Raw genomic sequence first — 15,721 nt, 5'->3', positions numbered from 1 at the left:
GGAACATAAAATAATCTTCAGGGAATGGTGAAGGCCTGTCAACAGAACAGGGACAACCTTGCTATAAAAGTCATAAATAACATGTAAATAATACTGTTGATGAAGCATGACTAACTCAATATTCAACCAATAAAATCATTTGAACAAAATAACTCAAGAATTTTGTATAACAGATGATCAAATAAAACTGGGATCCAAATCACAACTGAATTCCATACAGGTTTCACACTGGAGTTTGTGTCATCCCTTCACAATGTCTCCAATCTCACTAAATCAGCTTCTTCTCTGATACCATCCCTCTGTCTGGAGCTGAGGACATCTTCATTGAAGGTCGTGTCAGGTGAACCCTGAGTGAACTTTGACTGTCCAATCAAAATGAAGGATGTGTGGGTTCTTGAGCCACAGCTGTCAGCTTTCTGAAATCATTTGGCTTCATGTTTTAGCTTCATGTTTTTACCACCTCGATTTCAGAATTTCAATTCGTACAAATGAAAGCCGACACAGAACACCAACATCCCGACAGTGGTACTTCACTTTGTGTGTAGATGCCCAACACTCAGAAATGACAGGATGTATGAAATATCTACAAGAATATAATGGTGCTTTCTACTTTTTACTTTTGGAATTTGTTATATTTGTTAGTTTTTGAGATACAGAAATCAGATATGCTGGTTTGAATGCTTTGCTCACTTGTCAAGAATTGAGAAGCCTCAGCTCTGATTGGCAGATTACAAAGTTCACCAGATTTGACCTACTGTAGAGGTGACCACAGCCCTTCACGCAGAGAGGCATCACATCGGAGTAAAGGATCTGATTTTAACTACTGACATTTCATTGTCTCCATTCCTTCTCAATAAGTTTTACAGTGAACTGATAAATTCACTTAAATCTAAATCCTTTGTATTCACAACAGCTGTTGTTGATGCCTGGTTGCTGCCATACTGAACCAACTTCGCAACCCTGCTCCATTTGTGAGTGTCAAGGTCATATTTATACATGTCCTTGCTTTCCACCAATCGAGACTTGACCAGACCTTGACGCCTCGATGACATCCGACGAAAGCCCCCACAGACATAGATGCAGTTGTCGAGGAGAGATGCAGTCATTACTTTCCGATCATCGGGAAAATCATCTCCAATTTGAAATTTTAGTGTTTCTGGATCAAATATCTCAATGGCAGTTGTGTTCTGAACTTTCGTACCCCCACCTAAAATGTAGATCTTGTCTTTATAACTTATTGCCGTGCTTGCAAGTCGCGGGTTAAGTATTTGTGTGTCCAGAATGAACCACGTGTCATTGGGAATGGAGTACTGCAACACTGTTGTGAAGAGTTCCCCATTGCTGTCCTCACCACCGAATACATACACACTATCCTTGTACACAGTCGCTGTGTGATGTGATAGGCCTGTTGGCATTGGTGCCATCTTTTGCCACAGATCAAAAACAGGATCATACGCCTCCACAAGTTCCATTGGAACTCCTTGCGGATACGACACAGCGCCACCAAACACAAACACTCTCTCCTCCACAGCACAAGCGGCAAAAGCAGATCTGGCAGTGTTCATTGGATGACATGGCTTCCATGTTCTGTCTTTCTGCTGGTACTGATACACAGAGTCTTGCGCCATACCTTGTTCTTCAAGATGGTAATCGTCATAGAATATGCCACCGATGAAATAAATCTGATTTTGATTGTTGGTAACAAGCTGGTAAAAGTCGACCTTGAACTTGAAGTCAAATGTTGGGTGATGTTTCACACCTAAATAATTCTTCCCAGTCGTTGGATCAAAACAAGAAAAAGCCCTTTGGGCTTCCGATTTACCTCCTCCTGAAAATATCAACATCTGTTTCCGAAACATGCCATGACGACGACAAACACTGAGCTCAAAATCATCGGCTATTTTCTGCTTTTCTTCCTCTGAATCTTGGCTGTTCATTCCAATTCGACACAACTTTGTCATGGAGACAACTGCACGACAAAATGGATTTCCCTCAACCAATGGATGTGCGTTAATATGTTCACAAATATATTCCTCATCAACAAGCAGAAGTCGAAGTCTACCAAACAAATCTCCAAAAAACCTCTTCCTTTCCTCGATATCATGTTCTGTCCATTTCACAAGGAACTGGAAGATTGTCTCCTCTTTATCAACATTTATTTCATTTGACGAGATCAGTTCCTTGATGGCAGCTTTCTCCAGTTGCATCATGCCCCCTTCCTCCGACATTTCACCAAAGTGATCAAGGATGTAGGACTTTGCCGCCTCCTTCAGCGTGTCAAGGCACTGATAATCTCCCAGGTTGTACACATCCAGGCAGTTGTCCACACAAATAGCTCTCATCATGTGATCGACACAGTACGATGCCAAGGTGTCGAGCTGAAACATACTGGACGCTGTCAAAATGGACTGCACGTTGTCATGAGATATTTCAATTGGTAGGCAGTACATGAACTTCACTGCCATTTCCAGAGCAGAGTAGGTGATGCTACTGATGTACACCATTTCCTGGTCCCTTTCGCAGTAATCTCGGAACATGGCTCTGAAAAAAGCAATTTGTAAAATTAAAAGAGAGTTGTTTAAATAGACATAAAGCTAGGTTGCTAATAGTGAGTGAGTGAGTTGAGTTTAACCCCGCTTTTAACAGTATTCCAGTTATATCACGGTGTGTCAGCTTAATGTGGGAGAAAAGCCAGAAGTGATGCAGGTCTCAGACGTTTACCACTTCGGTGAAACCCACGAGCAGGGGTATGGTGCTGACAAACCTAGAAACATAATCGGAGCACCGGGATTCGAACCCACAAAGTTGCTAATAAAAAAGCTATTTATAAGATTTACAAGTCCTGTGATGGGATCGGAACCAAGGACCTTCTGATCCGAGGTCACACGCCTTGTCCACATGTTAGTTTGTTGTTTAACGCTGCACTCAGCATTTGCTCAGCAATATTCCATCTATTTGACGGCAGTCTGTAAATAATAAAATCTGGACTGACAATCTAGTAATTGATCATAAGCATTGATCTACACAACTAGGATACGATGACATGCATCAATCAAGTCAGCAAACCTGACCATCATATCCCATTAGTCGCCTCTTACAACTTATCTCCAGACCAATTACAACATTTCCAACCAAACACAATGTTTCTGATTACAACTATACTCTTATAATATTCCATGAGTATGCAGACAATAAATGAGGTAGAGTGCTTACAAATCAAGCATATAAATCAAGATGAATCTGAGGTTCAAACCATCGATCAGCAGATCCTGACACATCTAGGGGACACAACTCCCCATAGCAAATGTTGGTGCCATACAAATTTAAGCAACCCATGCCCCTATAAGTATTCATAATTACTGTAAATCCTGAAATTAATGCATCTCCAAGAGAATGCGACTGCTGGTGTTGTATTATAGTACCTTTCACCCATTGTAAGTGCATTCAGTTAAATTTTGCATCCCCTGTGTAATATATTCCGTATTTTCAAGGGTGTAAGTAGATACGTGTTTGAGTGGCTCGTCCACGGTCTAAGGGAAATCACTCTGTCAGTCCTCTGGAAAGTGTGCCGCTTAGCGCACTGTCAAATTGAAAGCGCTTACGTCATTTGCTGACGTCATTGGCTGACGTATCTTTGTCAGCCATGTTTTATCAAATATAAAACATACGTGACCCAAATTCTTGTTGTTTTCAGGTATGTATGATAATTAACGGTAAAGATAAGACCACAACATAGGTATTTATGTAGATAAGAACATGTAGATTTGAAATAACCATATTTGGCTGTATAGATAATGTTGTAATTAGATAATTACTTGCTTAATGATAACGCTTCGCCCAGTCAGTGTTCACGGAAGACATGGTAGCGAAGGACAGTCAAGGTCATTTGTCGTTTGAGTACTCACACAAATATATATGATGTGTATCGCTGTCAAACATGTACACACACTCCTCAGGCAATGTTTTCAAGCAAAAGTTAGGATAAAAAGCTCTATTTGTCCACACCTCGCTGATCGTTCATATTTGAGGTCACGTGACCTCCCACATTTTCATGTACATTTGGCATACCTTCGTTGTATATTTTGTAAGAACACACTTCAAGCATATAACATAATCATTGTAAATATAACTTTTCTGCATTAAAACATTATAATTGAGCTGAACCAAAATAAGTTACAACACATCCCATTTCATAGCATAGCATGTTTTAGTTAAAGGGAGGTAATTCTTGTTGTCTTGTTTACACACTGATTTTACGACACTTCACAATGTAATGCAGTTTGACTCAATACTCATTTATAAGATAATCTGTAATTTCTTAGTTTTCATTTGTAATAACAAACTATTGGAAGTATAATTCATTAAGGTATTATTTTCACACATAACATATGCCAAGTATATAATTAGTTCACTTTTATAGAGTATTTGATATTTATGCAATGTTGTAATACAGTATGGAAATTTAGCATCTCACTGGTGTTATGGTTACCATGAATGCATGGATTTATCTTTATGGTTTCTTGAAAGTTGATATTAATGTTATCAATTAGTTCCATTGCAAGTTGTGTTGATGGGTCTTGTCATCTAATGTTGACATCGAAAATATAAGTAACCAAGAACTAGTTGGTTATTATAATACTTTATTGTATGCCTAGTATATTTAATGAGTGTTGATATTTTATCCGTTGCGCCACACCAAGTTGAAAACTTGAAGTATAAACATGTATTAACATGACGTATCTTTGTCAGCCATGTTTTATCAAATATAAAACATACGTGACCCAAATTCTTGTTGTTTTCAGTTTTCAGCCATTCTGAGTGAATGTGACCTGGGTAACATTTGGCGAGCGTGCCAGGATCAGAAGATTCTACGTTACCCAGCACTGAACAACATGGCGGAATGGGAAATCAAGTCCATTATATATGGGTTGAGTCCAACCCGACTGGGTGAGATCCTCGATCGACTAGGAGTAACAGTCAAGTCTACCGAAGATAAAGGACAGTTGTTGACAACAATAGAGTCCTACATTACTGACTGCAAGACAGATGAGAACAAAGGGGCTACCAAGTTAGGCCTACTTCTGACATTCTGTAAGGAAGACAGCATGCCTGTAGACACTGATTCTGGAGTTCATCGTTCCCAAACTCAAGCTTCTTGGAGGAAAGAATTCAAGGTACATGGACAAATCAACGGAAAACTGGGAATCAGCTTTGTTAATCTGGTTAGGCAAATAGATTCTGGAAAACAACGGGGCTATTCTGACACAGAGATTATTGATGGAGTTATCAGAGCAATTAGCACTACAGATCCGTTCCGTGGGTACCTGGAAGGAAACGACAAGTTATCCATACCTGTACTTCGTAAACTGTTACGATCATACTTTCAAGAACGAGGAGCTACAGAGCTATACCAAGACCTAAGCAATGGGGTACAGTCACAGAAAGAAGAAGCCCTAGACTTTGTTCTGAGGATGCTTGATCTCGGCCAGAAGATTCTTTTCTCTTCACTTGAAGAAGGCGCTGATGTGACATATGATCCGATCTTGGTTCGTCAGGTCACACGAAGAAGTATACTGACTGGTCTCAGAGATCCTATATTGGCTCAGGAACTGAAGAATTCATTTGGAAGGGACCCAAGTGATGAAGAGATTGTTACTCTGGTTAGTAGTGCAGTTTCTTCCCTCAACGAGCGAAATCGCAAAACCAAATCAGCAAGTGTGAGAGGAATTCAAGCAGAAAACAGAACTGAAAACCCAAGTACACCGGTGAAAGATGATGCAACTCAAAGCCTGATTAAGGAACTACAAGCTGAAGTGGCTGCATTAAAGATGAACAATACTGCTCAATCAAGAATGGCACAAAGGAGACCCAAGAGATTATGCGACAGTTGCACAAGTACCGGCAGGAGCTATTGTGATCATTGTTTTGCCTGTGGTTCAAGTGAACATCTGCAGATTGGGTGCAAGAAGCGAAGGCAAAATCGTCGGTCGGAAAACGGGAGCGAGTCAGTGATGTCAGGGGCCCTCTGACTCGTGTGGAAAAGACCCTGAATGTTAGCTGTTGTCAGTGTGAAAAGAACCTTGAAGGATCTAGATATCAGAGATGTTCTAAATGCCATACTACTCCCTACTGCTCCTACAGCTGTCAAGCTGTCCACTGGGACCACCACAAGAGGGTATGCAGTGCCATAAGTGGACTTGAGAGCAAAGCTAACAAGATAGATATGGGTGACACAGCTTCACTAACACCAACTCAGAAGCAGGAACTGGTCAGGCTAGTTGGTAAACAGTGCAAGGTACTCTGCCTGTTCAATGGTATAAAAACAGAGGTCTTATGGGACACTGGTGCGCAGGTATCGATAGTATCACAGTCATTTCTCGACCAAAACTTCAGAGACAGTGAAATCAGGGACATTCATGAACTTCTGGGTGAAGACCTGACAGTCAAAGCCGCCAATGGGGAAAATATACCATTTCTGGGATGGACAAAAGTGCAATTTCAGTTGTTGAGGGGAGACCCTAACAAATCCCTGAACGTTCCAGTTTTAGTCACAAATCTTACAGATTTTGATTGTCCAATCATTGGTTCTAATGTGATAGAACAGTATCTTAGTGATACTGATGCAGATAGTGTTCATGTGATACAGTCTGGTCTGCCGACAGTAGCTAAATCTAAACTAAATGCCATTGTAAATCTATTGAAAGAGGAGAAATCTGATATATTGTTTGAAGTTTTCAGCAGCAAGCAGGGTATCACAGTTAGCGCAGGACATTGTATGCGTGTGAAATGTCAAGTCAAGTCCAACCTCAAAGAACCGATTACAGCTGTGTTTGAACCAAGTAATGATAACTCTTTGCATGAAGATTTAACAGTTTCAGGATCACTACTCCACATCAAGAGAGGCACTAAGGCCAGCATTCCAGTCACTCTGATGAACCATTCTAGTCGGGACATACAAGTTAAGAGTAAAACACTTCTTGGAACTATCCAACAAATACAGTCAGTGACACCACTGAAACCACCAGACAACCTTGAGACCCCAATGCAGGAAGCAACTGAACGTGCATCGGATGATCCTCCATCATCACAGATACCAGTTACAGATGGAGAACTCTGGCATCCACCAGTGGATCTTGACAACACAGATCTATCTGCAGAAGAGAAGGGGCAGGTACGTCAAATGCTGTATGAGGAATCAAATGTATTTAGTCGAAGTGATGATGACATTGGCACTATTACTGAACTGCGAATGGACATTCGCCTAACTGATAGCACACCAGTACAGAAGAGTTACATGTCTATTCCTCAGCCACTTTATCAGGAAGTTAAGACTTACCTGGAGGATCTTTTGCGCAAAGGGTGGGTGACCCCATCGTCATCACCATATTCAAGCCCACTTGTGTGTGTACGGAAAAGGGACTCGTCGCTGAGACTATGTGTGGACTTCAGGGCTCTGAATCGTAAAAGTATCCCGGATAGATACCCGATAATTCGTGTTCAAGATGCATTGAACAGATTAGGTGGAAACAGATGGTTTACTCTCCTGGATCAAGGAAAAGCATATCACCAAGGATTCATCCGAGAGGAGTGTCGACCATACACAGCATTCACCAGTCCCTGGGGTTTATATGAATGGACACGCATACCGTTTGGACTCAGTGGGGCGCCAGGTGCATTTCAGCGATTCATGGACCAGTGCCTTCATGGACTCAGAGATAAAATATGCATACCTTATCTAGATGACATAATCTGCTTCAGCAAGGATCTCTCTCAACACATAGAAGATGTTAGGGCAGTATTACATCGCCTACATGAGCATGGTGTGAAACTCAAAGCTAGGAAATGTAACCTCTTTCGGAAGCAGATACGATATTTAGGTCACATGGTATCTGAACAAGGAATAGGAATGGACCCAGAGGATAAAGCAGCAGTTCTGAAGCTGAAAACGAACAACCCATCAACTGTTGGTGATGTCCGTAAATTGCTTGGATTCATAGGCTACTACCGAAAGTACATTCCTAACTTTGCCAGACGAGCCCAGTGTTTATTTGAACTGTTACGGAAACCCGAAACAAAACCAGCAAAATCTGCAAAGAACAAGTACAAATCTAAGAAAGGATCTGGTCAAGTGTCATCCAACTACAAGATTGAATGGACTAAGAGACATCAAGATGCAATAAATGATCTCATTGATGAACTCTTGAGTGACAGAATCATGTGCTATCCTGAATGGGATAAAGAATACATACTCCATGTTGACGCTTCACAAGAAGGTTTGGGTGCTATCCTGTATCAACAAAGAGCAGATGGGCAGTTGGGTGTTATTGCTTATGGTTCAAGATCGCTATCCCCAGCAGAAAAAAATTATCATTCTCATTCTGGAAAGTTGGAGTTTTTAGCTTTAAAATGGGCAATAACTGAAAAGTTCAGGGACTACCTATACTATTCACCCAACTTTGTTGTCTATAGCGACAACAACCCTCTGACGTATGTATTAACAACAGCCAAGCTGGATGGAACCAGACATCGATGGGTAGCTGAGCTAGCAGACTATAACTTCTCTATAAAGTACAAGCCAGGGAAACAGAACAATGATGCTGATGGACTAAGTAGAATGCCATTAGACTTCAATGAATACATGTCCCAATGCACAGAAGAAGTAAACCCAGATGTTATAGGTACGTCTATTCAGGTAGTGAATGCTAGGGAAACAAATGAGGTAGCATGGATATCTGCAATCACAGACAGTTACAGCAACTTAACAGATTTTGACTCATCAGCTGATGATTCAAAACCCTTCCAGTGCTTTACAACAAGAGACATTCGACAAGCCCAGAAGAATGATGATGCTATTAGTCCAACTTTACAGCTACTGCGCTGCAAACGGAGTAGGAGAGAAGGACGGGATGTTGTCCATGACAAGGCCAACCCTGAATTGAACTGTTTACTCAGAGAACTCAATAAGCTCATCTTTGACAAGAATGGTATATTGTGTCGCAAAACTTCAATGTTTGGTCTTCAAGAGAGAATTCAAATGGTGTTGCCAAAAGTGTACAGGTCATTGGTGTTGAAAGAACTCCACAATGACATGGGTCATCAGGGTATCGAGAGAGTGACTGACCTAATCAGGGAGAGATTTTACTGGCCCTTCATGCAGCGTGACATAGAAAGATATGTGACTAAAGAGTGCAGTTGTATAAAGGACAAACCACCGACTTTCACTCAAAGAGCTCCGCTTACTCCTATCAGAACAACAGCACCATTCCAAATGGTATCGATTGACTTTGTACATCTTGAAAGAAGTTCTGGTGGATTTGAGTACATATTGGTGATATCTGACCATTTCACAAGGTTTGTGCAAGCATATCCTACACGAAATAAGTCTGGGAAAACTGCAGCTGAGAAAATATTCAATGATTTCGTACTTCGCTTTGGCTTCCCGGAGAAACTTCATCATGACCAGGGTAAGGAGTTTGAGAATGAACTATTCCACCATCTTCAGAAGTATTGTAGGATGGCTCGCTCACGCACAACTCCATACCATCCACAAGGAAATGGTCAAGTTGAGAGACTAAACAGAACGCTGTTGGGAATGCTTCGAACACTACCGCAGGAAATGAAGAGCAACTGGAAGGATCATGTGAACAAAGTAGTTCATGCTTACAACTGCACACGCCATCAGTCCACCGGTTTCTCTCCGTTCTACCTTCTATTTGGTAGATCACCCAGATTACCTATAGACCTTATGTTCGGTCTGAACCCAGATGAAGAAAGTAGGGATCCAAGGAAGTATGTGGAAAAATGGAAATACTGCATGAAGGAAGCTTACGAGATGGCAAGCAAGAGTGCAGAGAAATCTGCTATCAAAGGGAAAAGGAACTATGATCGAAAAGTGAGAAGTTCTGTTCTACTACCAGGTGACCGAGTACTTGTCAGAAACTTATCTGAACGTGGAGGTCCAGGAAAATTACGAGGATATTGGGAATCAAGGATCCATGTTGTAGTCAGAAGAATGTCGGACGATAGTCCTGTATATGAACTGGAAGCTGAAGATGGAATCGGTCGAAATAGGGTGTTACATAGGAACCTACTATTGCCGTGTGACAGTTTGCCGGTTGAAGAAGCTGTCACAGCTCCAACGCCTAAACCTAGGAAACTATTACAGAAAAGAACCATATTGGACAACCAGTCAAAAGGGTGCAGTGACAGTTCTAGCCCAGACAACATAGCAGTTTGCAGCACACCCTCTGGATCAGATAATGATGATAAATCATCACATGTTGGCAGTGAGTCAGATGAACAGAAGGAGGAGCATTCCAAACAAGTTACATCTGGAAGGGAAACTGAAGAAGAAAACAACTTGTCAACATCAGAAACTGAACATGGAACACAGTCAGACGTTAATGCGTCTGAAGGGACTGTACAACTAGATAGGCCGAGTGAAACAATAAGTGACTCTGAACTGGCAGATGATGAAGAGGAAGTTGAAAGACTTGGACAACGTAGACGCATCAGGAGAACACCAAATATTCTGACATATGACACTATGGGCAATCCAAGATATGCACCAAGAAATGTCCGATTGCAACCTGTGCACGTAACCATGTCACCGGCAACAAGATTTATGTGGTTCTGTCCAGCAAATCCATATCAGAACTTCAGTTCTCTTCTACAGAATTCTCACAGACCAGCGATGTACCCTATATGGTACAGATCAGCTATCCAGTGTTCGATGTGAATAACTCGAGAAACAGTAATGAGTTGTCGGCACATGCAGATTATCATGATTAGTCAGATGCTAGCTAGTAATATTTGTGCATAATTTAGAGATATAGTTAGCAATGCAAGTTTGCGTAATATGTTGTGAATGAGTCAATGAACATTATGTGTGTGTGTATGGCACATCTACCAATGTTGTAGTTATATACTATACTGAGGGTTTTGTATTGCCTATTGGCCACATGGCAATGTCAGTTATCCATCAGATTAAGTCTTTAATGATGTCAGGTACTGCAGTACCTTGGAAGGTGAACACATATGTTCATAACTAATATATCACATTAGTAGTTCACAGCAGATGTAAATACTTGATGTTGTATTCTCATTAGCTATATTATGTACCCAGTTTGGTCTGTTGTTCAAGAATTTTGGGTCATTTTTTTTATGGGGGGAGGGTGTTGTATTATAGTACCTTTCACCCATTGTAAGTGCATTCAGTTAAATTTTGCATCCCCTGTGTAATATATTCCGTATTTTCAAGGGTGTAAGTAGATACGTGTTTGAGTGGCTCGTCCACGGTCTAAGGGAAATCACTCTGTCAGTCCTCTGGAAAGTGTGCCGCTTAGCGCACTGTCAAATTGAAAGCGCTTACGTCATTTGCTGACGTCATTGGCTGACGTATCTTTGTCAGCCATGTTTTATCAAATATAAAACATACGTGACCCAAATTCTTGTTGTTTTCAGGTATGTATGATAATTAACGGTAAAGATAAGACCACAACATAGGTATTTATGTAGATAAGAACATGTAGATTTGAAATAACCATATTTGGCTGTATAGATAATGTTGTAATTAGATAATTACTTGCTTAATGATAACCCTTCGCCCAGTCAGTGTTCACGGAAGACATGGTAGCGAAGGACAGTCAAGGTCATTTGTCGTTTGAGTACTCACACAAATATATATGATGTGTATCGCTGTCAAACATGTACACACACTCCTCAGGCAATGTTTTCAAGCAAAAGTTAGGATAAAAAGCTCTATTTGTCCACACCTCGCTGATCGTTCATATTTGAGGTCACGTGACCTCCCACATTTTCATGTACATTTGGCATACCTTCGTTGTATATTTTGTAAGAACACACTTCAAGCATATAACATAATCATTGTAAATATAACTTTTCTGCATTAAAACATTATAATTGAGCTGAACCAAAATAAGTTACAACACATCCCATTTCATAGCATAGCATGTTTTAGTTAAAGGGAGGTAATTCTTGTTGTCTTGTTTACACACTGATTTTACGACACTTCACAATGTAATGCAGTTTGACTCAATACTCATTTATAAGATAATCTGTAATTTCTTAGTTTTCATTTGTAATAACAAACTATTGGAAGTATAATTCATTAAGGTATTATTTTCACACATAACATATGCCAAGTATATAATTAGTTCACTTTTATAGAGTATTTGATATTTATGCAATGTTGTAATACAGTATGGAAATTTAGCATCTCACTGGTGTTATGGTTACCATGAATGCATGGATTTATCTTTATGGTTTCTTGAAAGTTGATATTAATGTTATCAATTAGTTCCATTGCAAGTTGTGTTGATGGGTCTTGTCATCTAATGTTGACATCGAAAATATAAGTAACCAAGAACTAGTTGGGTATTATAATACTTTATTGTATGCCTAGTATATTTAATGAGTGTTGATATTTTATCCGTTGCGCCACACCAAGTTGAAAACTTGAAGTATAAACATGTATTAACATGACGTATCTTTGTCAGCCATGTTTTATCAAATATAAAACATACGTGACCCAAATTCTTGTTGTTTTCAGTTTTCAGCCATTCTGAGTGAATGTGACCTGGGTAACACTGGCCCCTAGCCAAAAATGTGACTCGATATGAATGCGACACCCCCCTCCTCTCAAGCATCAGTGAATTTATATCTAAAGTAAATGTCCCCTGTCAGGTTTACAGGAGAAACCTCACCTTAATCCAACCATACATTAATCCAATCACACAACAAATAGCACCACTTATTAGCGCTGAGTAGTGTACTTCCGCTAAAACAATACAGGCACGCTGGCTCGTGTTGGCCTTTGACACAGTCAAAAAGCGTAGGTCTAAGTTAGTATTTCTGCTACCCAAACTTTATCATTGTTGATATAAATGCGATGTTTAATAATGCAAGCAAAGACCACTCGCATGTTTCGCATTTAATTCACACTCACGTTAATTGTAAGATTTACAGTATATGAAAGACAAACTTTAAGTTTAACTCAGGCGTATGAAAACATATTATACTGAATAAAAATATTCCTTAACTTCTTTTGTTCAGTAAAAACCAAGACAAAGTCTATGATGCCTGGCTACAAAGTGATCGCCTGTGAAGGGTCATGTACCTGAAGTATGGACTGCTGGCAGCAAGGACACTCCTGTGGCAGTGGAGGTCTTTGTCCTCAGCAACCAGAATGACATTCGTCAGTTCTTTACATGTGAAAAGTTCTTGAATTCCCTCCAAGAGATGCTGTTGATGACTGTTCATGGTTGATTTCCTGGAACAGTGGTATCAGTCTCTGATAGACATTCTATGTTCACATACCAGAGGATGGATTACAACTTCTGTATTTACAAAATTCATATTTTGAATATTCTTCCTTCACAAGTGTTTTTTTTTTTTAAATTTAGCCATATAATTTGTAGTCATTTCCAAATATTATCACAAATTCTTTAGCTTGCATGATTTTTTTCAATCTCAATGTGCTGTTAACAATATTATCCTTTATTATAGTATCTCATGCATTTTGATAAAATTACACAGAAAATCTGTAACATAACAAGGAAAAGTAGAAACATATCACTTTCATGAATGGTGTTCTCTAACTACCCGTTACCCGTAGATACCCGTTATATATTTGTTCATATTTACGTTTACTCAGATACTGGCTAAAAATAACAGAGATGTCGCGGGAACGAATCCCCAAAAAATGCTACGAAATGATTGTCTATCGTGATAATGTTGGTTACGTAACCTGGGCATCAAACATTAAGCATTTACTCTTCTCTCACGGATTTGGATATGTTTGGCTTAATCAAAGCGTTGGAGACAAAATGTATTTTCTTAGCTCTTTTAAGCAGGTAGCAATTGATATGTTTACTCAAAATTGGAGGTCGTCACTGGATAACAGTTCACGCTACGACGTTTATAAAACCTTTAGATATTGTCTAACACCAGAGGTTTACCTGCATACTATAACAGAGAGAAAAATTAAAGACACATTTATTAAACTTAGGCTAGGGTTAAATGATTTGATGTGCAACAGGGGTCGCTTCTCCTCTATTCTTAAGGATATGCGTTTTTGTCCATTCTGCGAAAACCATATTGAAAACGAATTACACTTTTTGTTTATATGTCCAATTTACGACAACCTAAGATTGAAATATATGTCTGATATAACTAAGAACCACTATTCCATGAACAAAATATTATCTTTTAATGGTATCTCTAGAAAAAAATTAACTAAGATATTACAATACATCTATCAAAGTCTACGAGTGCGTAGTAAACTACTTAGTAAATCCGATATGTCCAGAAACAATAAGTTGTTTTGAAACTTTCGCATCTAGATCAGGAGTATCTACATTTCATTTTTGTCTGTTTGTTTCTACTAGAAATGCATATACATTTAAATTGTCAAATTGTCCTGACATGATGAGTATATTTCTGATAGATCCTCCGGATAGATCCTTTTCTATTGAATGTCGCGCTATGGCTGAAAGCCTTTGCGACGTAAAACTTCATATTTCCATTCCATTCCTTTTGTATTCCTTTTGTATTTTTTACTACTACTGCTGCCACTGTGGTTATTACCAATGTTATTACAATACCTTTATTATATGTCAAGCATCATATTAGTTATCAAATAATTATAAAATGCGCTGTACAGCTGTAAATAATATTGTTTATCTGTATGTGTATATGGGCCAATGGCCTTTCATACAATAAAGATTGATTGATTGATTGATTGATTGAACTAATGCTGTCAGTGAGCAGATGAAAGGCCTAACGACATTTAGAAATATTATCATTTTTCTGTGCTACCTTCACAATCTGCTCAAGAACAAAACCTTTCTAAGTGATGATTTCTTCCTTAATTTGGGAAAATGCATTACACAAGTTCTCAGTTTTATTTTAAAATGTTTAACGCAAATTCAGAAACTTTGACTTTTTTATTTACAAAAAAATTGAAATATTTGGGGTAAATTACCATACTTCAGAGATCACAGAGATCTCAATAAATTACAGTATCAGTTAAAGAAAAAAATATTAGAATATATAAAATGAAATGTAGATCCACGTACATCTTTCTTTTTATATTAGGGCTTAAAACTTATTTTCAAACTTATATCATTGTACCTTACTTTAAGAATGTCAAAATAAAAGTAATGACAAACATACTTTTTGTGACAGTTTAAACTCTCAAAGGTCTTTTTCCATTTGAGAATACACTTTTGGAGTAATGAAATTACGAGAATCTATAAGCCATAGCGCATAGCCATTTATGGTAAATCTCATCGCAGTTGGATGGAAAGATGAAATATGATACTCTTATGCGTATTTAGTGAAAAGCATATGATTAAACATAAATCAGCTAAATCAAAAATAACTGACATGATAGTTTCAGTTGACGAAATGAATGACTATCGGGTACCTGCTCGCATAGTTTGACCGGAAAATGTCAGCGATGCAATGAAATGCGTAAGCTGCTGCAGATGCATGTAGGCATCGCTTGTTACGATGTGTAGAGTTCTCAATTTTGACGCTGTAAAGAGTCAAACATGTCGCAAACAACATGTAGATTATTTCCTTACACATGTGCTTAAATCACTTTTACTTAATACGAATTAACTACTTAGTAACTGACACATCAAGGAGTTATTTCATTTTGAAACAGAATATAATAAAATGCGATATAATGATATTA

General features: G+C 39.0%; 1 protein-coding gene across 4 annotated transcripts; it reads right to left on the bottom strand.

Moving 5' to 3' along the window:
* LOC139464339 (kelch-like protein 41) lies at window positions 1-15,612 on the bottom strand. 4 transcript variants are annotated; one of them, XM_071245862.1, is made up of 3 exons: window positions 15,449-15,612; window positions 13,139-13,291; window positions 1-2,541 (listed from the first exon to the last, which is right to left on the bottom strand). In XM_071245862.1, exons 1-3 carry the CDS (start codon window positions 15,610-15,612, stop codon window positions 861-863), a joined length of 1,998 nt encoding a protein of 665 aa, XP_071101963.1. In that variant the 3' UTR covers window positions 1-860. The 4 variants fall into 4 exon arrangements, with proteins under 4 accessions (XP_071101963.1, XP_071101965.1, XP_071101967.1 ...); XM_071245864.1 differs by having other exon boundaries at window positions 13,139-13,324; window positions 15,449-15,471; XM_071245866.1 differs by lacking the exons at window positions 13,139-13,291; window positions 15,449-15,612 and adding an exon at window positions 2,868-2,933.
* Window positions 15,613-15,721: the final 109 nt, after the last annotated feature.

The sequence above is a fragment of the Haliotis cracherodii genome, unplaced genomic scaffold (assembly GCF_022045235.1).
Source record: "Haliotis cracherodii isolate W230 unplaced genomic scaffold, xgHalCrac1.p SCAF_17, whole genome shotgun sequence".
Classification (NCBI taxonomy): Eukaryota; Metazoa; Mollusca; class Gastropoda; order Lepetellida; family Haliotidae; genus Haliotis; species Haliotis cracherodii.
The sequence above is the reverse complement of the archived record's forward strand: the minus strand, read 5'-3'. Positions and strand labels throughout refer to the sequence as shown.

Excerpts from the sequence above, each read along its gene's own strand:
- LOC139464339 (XM_071245862.1), bottom strand. The coding sequence starts at position 15,612 with ATGTGTAAGGAAATAATCTACATGTTGTTTGCGACATGTTTGACTCTT. Across the intron at positions 13,292-15,448 it reads CGGTCAAACTATGCGAGCAG|GAAATCAACCATGAACAGTC; the intron begins GTACCCGATAGT and ends CCACTGTTCCAG. Across the intron at positions 2,542-13,138 it reads GCCAGCAGTCCATACTTCAG|AGCCATGTTCCGAGATTACT; the intron begins GTACATGACCCT and ends TGCTTTTTTCAG.